The sequence below is a fragment of the Corapipo altera genome, unplaced genomic scaffold (assembly GCF_003945725.1).
Source record: "Corapipo altera isolate COAL_440 unplaced genomic scaffold, ASM394572v1 246, whole genome shotgun sequence".
In the NCBI taxonomy this organism is placed as follows: domain Eukaryota; kingdom Metazoa; phylum Chordata; class Aves; order Passeriformes; family Pipridae; genus Corapipo; species Corapipo altera.
This window is the reverse complement of record NW_020885102.1, coordinates 57,441-65,092: the sequence shown is the minus strand read 5'-3', so window position 1 is coordinate 65,092 and position 7,652 is coordinate 57,441. Positions and strand designations below refer to the sequence as shown.

Below are 7,652 nucleotides of genomic sequence, written 5' to 3'. Positions count from 1 at the left end.
CCCTTGGATGAACAGCACAGCCCCTTGGCAACCACTGAGCTGCCTGGATCGGACACGCCCAGCAGAGTTACCTCCACAGTGCCCCACAGTGTGTCACTGGCCACTGCCCTGCACACAGGCGAGCTGTGCTTCAGTGCGACTGTGGTACCTGGCACACCTCCACCTGCACCCCCCGAGCTTGGAGAACTGAGCCACAATCTGGCAGCAGCAGTGTTTCAGGGGCAGCACAGGCAGCAGTGTTTTAGGGGCAGCACCAGCCACAGGGACACATTTCAATTGCACTGTCCAACACACCTTGTCGGCTCGGTCCCGCTGGACTCCAAACTTTCCCCCAAAGCCCTGGGCTGCATCCGTCTGCGAGGAGTGCTTCCCAACATCAGCAACGTACTCGTGTCCCACTGCACACTGAGGAGAGACAGCGTGACACGAACACCCACAGTCAGGCTGGGGCAGACACTCGCAGACACGAGTGACAGGTCCAAGCTGACCGTGCTGGTGGTGGCCACGCCCTTCACATGGCCTTTGCCAGCACCAGTTCTGCTCTGAGGCCTGGGAGCAGCCTGAAGGGCTGCCATGCCACAAATCGGCCCCCTGCCAGCTCACCAGAAAAAGTGTGGGATGCCAAATACCGGCTGCTCCCAAGTGCCAGTGGAGTAGTGTGGTGGATAATCACATGGGAAACAGGAGAAATAGGGGCACACAGCTGAGAACTCCAGGCAGCAGGTCTGGCACCCACTCCCTGTTTGTGTATCTGAGAGTGAGGGGGGGCAGACCTGGCTGGGATCGCCCTTCCTGCCTGCCACAGGCCAGGCCAGGGTCCTGCTCTCCCTGCCAGAGGTGCTGTGGCCAGGAACCACACACACTCCATGCCCACATGGAGCAGCTGTGATCAGACTCTGCCGGAGCAGAGTGAGGGTGTTTTTGTTGAGCAACTTCTTGGCCTTCGTCTAGTTTTACCAGGATGCTGCAAGCATTCAGCCTCTGGCCCTCTCCTGAGGAGAGTGTGCGGTTCCTGACCGCAGCACCTCTGGCAGGGAGAGCAGGGAGTTTGTCAGGACAGTCTGTTTCTCACTCTGCCATCCTGATATCCAGCAATCCCACAGCGACCACACCTACTGAACATTACTGCAATTTAACACTCTCACTTCTGAAAAAAGAAGTATTAAAAGCTGAAAGGTGCAGGAAGAAGTGTGATTATAATTGTCACAAAACATAAACCAGATCTGGTGTGAGAACAGAGAATACAAACTAGGGATTCATCCCAGGGAGCTACGAGGTTTGTAATGCAAAATATAAGAGAATCATTATTTATTAGTTGTCCAAGCACAAGTAGGGAGGCACCTGATTTAACTGTTATACAGCAGGTTTGAACAACCACAGAATTTCCTTCTTCACAGTTAGAGGGAGAATTGCCAGGAAGTTGTAGAGAGGAGTTACGCAAATGGAATCAAACAGATCCTGGAGACAGAGTATGGCCTAGCTGGACATGTGTGAATCTCTGCAGTTATTCCAGCTTTCCATTCTCTCCCTTCAGGGTCCAGCCAGAAAATGTGGATAACCCTTCCTTTATGAGAAAATCCTTTTCCACTGGGGCTCAAAGAAGCCCTCCACAGTTGTTACCTTATCCATTCGGTCCCGCTCTGTTCCAAATTTGCCTCCATAGCCATAGGAAGCCTTGGGGCCAGTCTCCATCTCCTTCTTCTTGATGACCTCATGTTCCTCTGACACCTTGTTCCTCAGTTGATGGATACTGGTGAGACAGAGACAGGGCAGGTCAGTGTGGGATGGAGCAGAGCTGTGCAGCCAGCTGGAGCATCCCTGTGCCCCTGCCCCAGCCAGAGGCCAGCACAGAGCAGGACATACACCCACTGCCAGCTGCCATCGTGTTCCTGCTCTGGGTTCCCCTGGGTGCCAGCCACACACGCAGCCACTGTGCTGTGGCAGAGGGTGGTACCCCGGGGTCTGCCGAGGGACCAGAGCAGTGGGCTCTGGGGGGACATCCAGCCCCCCTCCTGCAGCCCTGTTCAGGGCCACACCCCGGCTTCCTCAGGATCCCGCACCTCCCTTTCTCTGTGTGCTGCACTGGTCGCACTGCAGGACAGCGCCGGGCTGTCCCCAGGGTCACTCTGGTCGCACTGCAGGACAGCGCCGGGCTGTCCCCAGAGTCACTCTGGCCGCACTGCAGGACAGCGCCGGGCTGTCCCCAGGGTCACTCTGGCCGCACTGCAGGACAGCGCCGGGCTGTCCCGAGGGAGCTGCTGCCGCGGGTCAGTCCCGGGCAGGGAAGGAGCGGGAAACCTTTGCACCGGGACTCGCTCGCTGACGCCCCGCAGCAGCACGGGTGGTGCCTGGATCCCACTCCGCGAACCAGCCCTTATGTGGCTGGTTTGAGCGGCCGCCGCCGCCCCACGCGGCTCGACGTGCCCGCGGTCCCGCCCCGGTCCCCGTCCCGCACCCCCGGCAGGTCCGTTCTCCGCCGGCCCCGTTCCCCCCGCACTCACTCGATGTGCCCGGCGCGGCCGGAGCCCTCGATGGTTTTGGCTCCCCAGCGCTGCTCCCGCTCGGAGATGTCGTTCTGCGGGCGAGCCGTGGCCGTCAGTCCCCGGCCCCGCACCGGGCTCGGTGCCGCGCCGCCGGGCCGGGCACGGGCCGGGTACGGATCGGGGGTCCCAGCGCCCCATCCCCGCCGCAGCCCCGCAGGTCCCGCCGGCCCCCAGCTCCGCAGGGCCAGGAGCAACAGGAATGCTGAGGAATTCACTGTCGGGAAAACACTGGAGAAGCCGCAGTGACCGCAACCCTCGGGCCGTTCGCCCAAGCTTGGCTATCGCAGCCTTGGTTTGTAGCTTTGTGGAAGGTCTGAGCGTGCATTCGATAAAATGAAGCATGAACAAAGTCTTTCCTAATATACAGCAAAGCTGAAAATATGTATATATAAAAGAATTAAAAAATACATAAAAAGTCTCATCCCGTTCAGGCTTAGTTTGAATGCTTCCGCAAATAGAAGAAATGAAGTAAAAACAAGCAAAAAAATTGACAGCATAGATTTTTCCTAAGACATTAATAATTTGGAACTTTGAGGAAGGGAATTGCTTTTCTGTCCCAAACTAGGATTTCTAACTGGAGATAACTAGGCAAGACTGGACCTCAAAAACACAGAGCTCTTGTGTAACAGGAGAGACTTATTAGGAAGGGAATAGAGAACCAAAAGGAAAATGAAAACCATGACCCTGTATGAATGCAGGGAGTTCCCCAGCAGTCCTTCTGCTCTCTCACCAGCTCACCCAGAGTTAGACTAGATAGAAAATAAATATATGAGAGGCACAGAGCTGCACCTGCACAAGCTGACTACATACAATAGGATTTTCCATCTGGAAAAAAAAAGACAAATGAGGGAAATGCTGGAACCTCTACAGTTACAAACAGTGTGGGACAGAGAAAATATAAGTGTTCACTATGTCTTGTAACATAGGTTGTGGGGAGGACAAGGGAAGCTACCAAGGAGCAGGTTTAAAAAACCCTGAATATTCTGTACTCCCCAAGTGCCATTACTTGTGGTCAGACACAGAGGTGCACTGATGTAGGAAGTTCTGGAGACTAAACATGGAGATGGGGCAGAAATGGCTCAGAGAGGCGACTGACGGTTCTGTGCTGAAACCCGAGCCCTGGCCCAGCTGAGCAGCAAGTGCCCAGGGCCAGGAACCCTTCACACCACCAGTATAACAGTTACCATACCAGACACTCACCACAAAATCAGGGTCTGTGTCCCAGTCGTCTCCCTGAGGCTCCACCTTCACTGACACGTCATGTCCCACAACCGCTTTCCACATCTGCACAGCGAGGACACGGTGTCACCCAGCTGTCACCCAGGGCCCAGCATGTGGGCAGAGCTGGCTCACAGCCAGCCACGGTAGAACTCGGGCTGGAAGGGGCTCTTGCAGGCCACTTGCCCGCATACATATGCCCCTCATACATACACCTCTCATACAGCACAGGGCACCCCAAACCAGCTACTGCTCCTGAGCCTCAGAAGGTCTTACAGCAAAACACACAGGGAGTGTAGGTGTAAGCCACAGCCCCCAGGCACCCTGACTCTGCAGTTCAAACACGTCTTGTTGTGATGTAAATGAGTGTTGGCATCCAACTACCAGATTCTGCTTTTCCAACACCGTTAATTTTCTGTGCTGTGAGATGCTGTTCCCCACATTAACCCCCCCAGTAGCAGTCACACCACTGCCACACGCTCTGATGTGCTGCTGGACCTGAGGTGGACTCTTCAAGCCTCTTGTCTGTTTTCCAACCTTTTAACCCCTGCCCAGTAGCCTATAGAAGGGTCAGGGCAAGACTGGACACTCTGGAGTGACAGGGCTGGTGTGGTGTGGTGTTTGTGTCTGCCATATGGAGAAAACGGGAAACAGGACTAAAAGCCCCGAGGGTGCAGGGCTGGATGGGCTGAGGCTGTGGTGGAACAGCTCCCACAGGCCTGGAGGAAGTGATGGGCCCAGGAAGAGGAAGTTAAAAGTAACATGAAATCTAAAACTCCTATGTGTCATTTTCAAGGTGACTGTGAAAAAAGATGATGAAAAAGCCCCTCCCAAAAGTTTTCACCAAACGAGAGAGAGGGAAGATGACATGAGCTGCCTACACCCCGGAGCAATCGTTCTCAGCAGAGCTCTCATATTCCAGCTCTTTACTGTCTGCAGTGTTGAGGAGCCCCGAATTGTTCTCAGTGTTGCCCAAAGCAGCTTTTCCCTGGGGCAGAGAGAAAGACAGAACAGAATGTGCAGGAAAGACTGAGCTGAGCCCTGTTCCCCATCACACCAGACTGTGACCAGACCAATGGGAGAGAGGAGATCTCCTGTGTGCTGGATCCTCAGTTAACAGCAGCTTTTACCGTGTGCTGCTCAACGGCATTAACCCCTCCCTCCCAGAGCTGTGTGGGAGCCTCAGGCAGCCCTGAGTGCTCAGGGACTTGCCCTCCGTGCAAGCGAAATGTTTATGCTGAGTAACTAAATAATTCTCTGTTTATGCTAAGTAATTAACTGTACCACATCAAAAGCTGTTTAGGTGAATAACCTTCCAATTTAGTGCAGCACACTGCTTGCTTTCAAGCTGTCCTTTCCGTTTCATTCATGGCCGGGCTTTGCGAACGAAGATTTGGGAAGGGCTCTACCCACGTTTGTCACAAGTGAGCTGATGGCTAAAAAGGCCAATATGAGACAGGCATGTCTGATTGTAAAAGGCACAGCAGAAAGACTCCTTAGGTGGTAAATTCTGCAAGGCACGATTCTTTCTGCATTGCCTTTTCTCAGCACTGTAAGGCCAGGGAACAAAGAGAACAGAAACTAAACCAGCAGGAGTGAGGCTTTCTTTTGTTAAGCAAAAGCCAGGTGGTCAGCTAAGGGAGAGGATGTAGGGCCAAGGCAGATTCACAGTTTAAAGCCTTCTGCAGGTGCCTCAGGACCATAGAAGTTCTGTGCCATTCCCCACTCACGGTAATCCTGGGCCCAACTGAATACAGCTAATTGCACTTAGAAGCAGGGAAAGCAGGAAGGCTCACGTGGGCTACACTGCACAATCCAGCAACACCTTTCTTCTCCTTTTCCCCTCCCTAATTTATAGGCATCTCTCACACCAAAGATTTTTAAAGGTTCTTGCTCATTTTTGTAAAGGATAAACCAGCAGCAATAACCAGCTAGCACAGGGCTTTTCATTAGGGCAGCTGATCTGAGCTCAAATCAAGTGGTTCAGGGTTTTAAATGCTGCTGTAAATGGTTCTTGAGCACTTATTCTCCAAAGCCATCTGCCCTGCATGGTGGGAACCATGACAAACCACAGATTGTAATTGCACACTGATGCTCCAGACACCCCCATAGTGAGAAATATCAGCCAGCATCTCAACCCCTTAGTTTGTCTCATTTTCCCCCATGAAAACATCCACTACAGCACAAATATAGAGCTACCACACAGCACAGTCATGCTGGTAGATTTGGAAATGTGGTTCTTTAGAGGCTCAGACACAAGAGCAACAACGATGACAGGGCAACAGCCTGAGAAGCAAATGCCGAGCATTATCCACTCAAACATGCTGGGTCAGGAAGGAGTTCTCTGCCCACCAAACCCCACTTTTTTTGGTAGTCATTTCTCACTTTCCACTCCCAAAACACACTCAAACTTTCTTACCTTTAAAGGCTCCTGCTGGCAAACTTGCTGCTCTTTGCTCAGGAACTTGCTGCCTGCAACAGCTTTGGGCCTGTGTCTGCTCCGAGTTCCTGTTTTAACTTCAGCTCTCTTCACTTCCTGCACCCCAGCCCCCAGCTCTGCTCAAGTCATGAATGCCCAGACCTGCCCCAGCGCTACAGTTCCCTCACTTGCTGCCTGTGCTCCAAGATGCTGACACAGCACACAGCCAGCACTTCCCCACCGGCACAGAGGATCCCATCAGGTCCTAGCACACCTTGTGTTCAGAAGAAGACTCTCCCACGGTTATAAAAATCTAAGTTCTGGTGGAGACAGCAGTCCTGGAGCCAGCATTCATGTCTTGGGCATGCGTGTTTCTTCTGGTATCTCTCCCCATTGCTGGGAGGATTGAGGAAAACACTAACTGTCCTCCTGAACCTTTTCCCATTCTTCCCAGCGCCTTGAAAACCCCTTCGATCAACCTTGGGCTTCTTGTTGCAACATCACCAGTACCCACATGAAAGAACCACAGTCTGAGGGCTGCACTGAGCTCAGTCAGTCGTCTGGTGACATCCCTGATTCAGGCCCCAGGGAGGCAGCAAACTACCCTGAAATTAGGGTCTGGTCTGCACATGGGAGCCTCTATTCTGCTCAGGAGCAACTGTGACCATCCCTCTCTGTTGTTTCTCCTCAGCACTGGCCTTAATGCAGCTCTTGTGAGAGGGGGGTTGATCTGACCTCGGTGAGGGCATCTGCAGAGGTTGCTCCACTGCTACCTCATCGTGCACATTGTCTGCCATTCCCAGAGCCTCACATCTGTCCTGGAACGGGAGCGGAGGGTCGGGAGCTTCCCTTTACACTCCGTGCAGTAACCTGCAGCCAATCCTCCCTATCCTGTGACACCACCTTTCTCCTGGCCCAGGACCAGACCCTGGCCCAGCTCCAGCAGTGGGGCTGAATTGGCCTGTGTGTCCCAGGGATGGCAGAACACAGCTCTGTTGGTCGACCTCCTTCTCAGGCTCTCTTGCAGAAGACCAAAACCAAGGCAGGACAGGTCTATCAGAGAAGAAACAAAATGTTGAAATGTTTGAGACAGGAAACATCAGCAAAAAGGCCCAGTCTTTCATCAGGTCAAACCACAAAGCTGTTCAGTCAGACTATGATTATCAGACCAGGAGTTTCTTCTGAGGTTTTATTTCTGTATTTAATCTAAGCAGCAACTGTTCTATCTGCAGGAATAAAACTTTTAAATGTCTTTGATCCTGCAGAATCATGCCTTTCTTCAGTTCAGGAAAACCTGCATGGGCTTTAAGGAAGCATACTTTGCTTATAATCCTTACTCCTGTTAAACACAGTGGAAACATTATCTATAGCCCTATACACCCCAGTGCTGGCTTTTGTTCCAGCAGTGTGGGGGACTGTAGCACTGACTGTGAACAAGGGTACCCACCTTTGGCTACAGAAAGTTGAAAGGG

At 52.8% G+C, this 7,652-nt stretch overlaps 1 protein-coding gene across 2 annotated transcripts in view; it reads right to left on the bottom strand.

Annotated features, from left to right (window-relative positions):
• HCLS1 (hematopoietic cell-specific Lyn substrate 1) overlaps nt 1–6,466 on the bottom strand; it is a 15,446-nt gene extending 8,980 nt beyond the window's left edge. For both annotated transcript variants that reach the window (XM_027669720.1, XM_027669721.1), the window contains exons 1-5: nt 6,181–6,466; nt 3,744–3,827; nt 2,502–2,575; nt 1,621–1,750; nt 295–405 (exon numbers count right to left, since the gene is read on the bottom strand). In XM_027669720.1, the coding sequence (XP_027525521.1) occupies nt 295–405; nt 1,621–1,750; nt 2,502–2,575; nt 3,744–3,827 (399 nt within the window). In that variant the 5' untranslated portion in view covers nt 6,181–6,466. The remainder of the gene's footprint in view (nt 1–294; nt 406–1,620; nt 1,751–2,501; nt 2,576–3,743; nt 3,828–6,180) is intronic.
• Between the last annotated feature and the right edge of the window lie 1,186 nt (nt 6,467–7,652).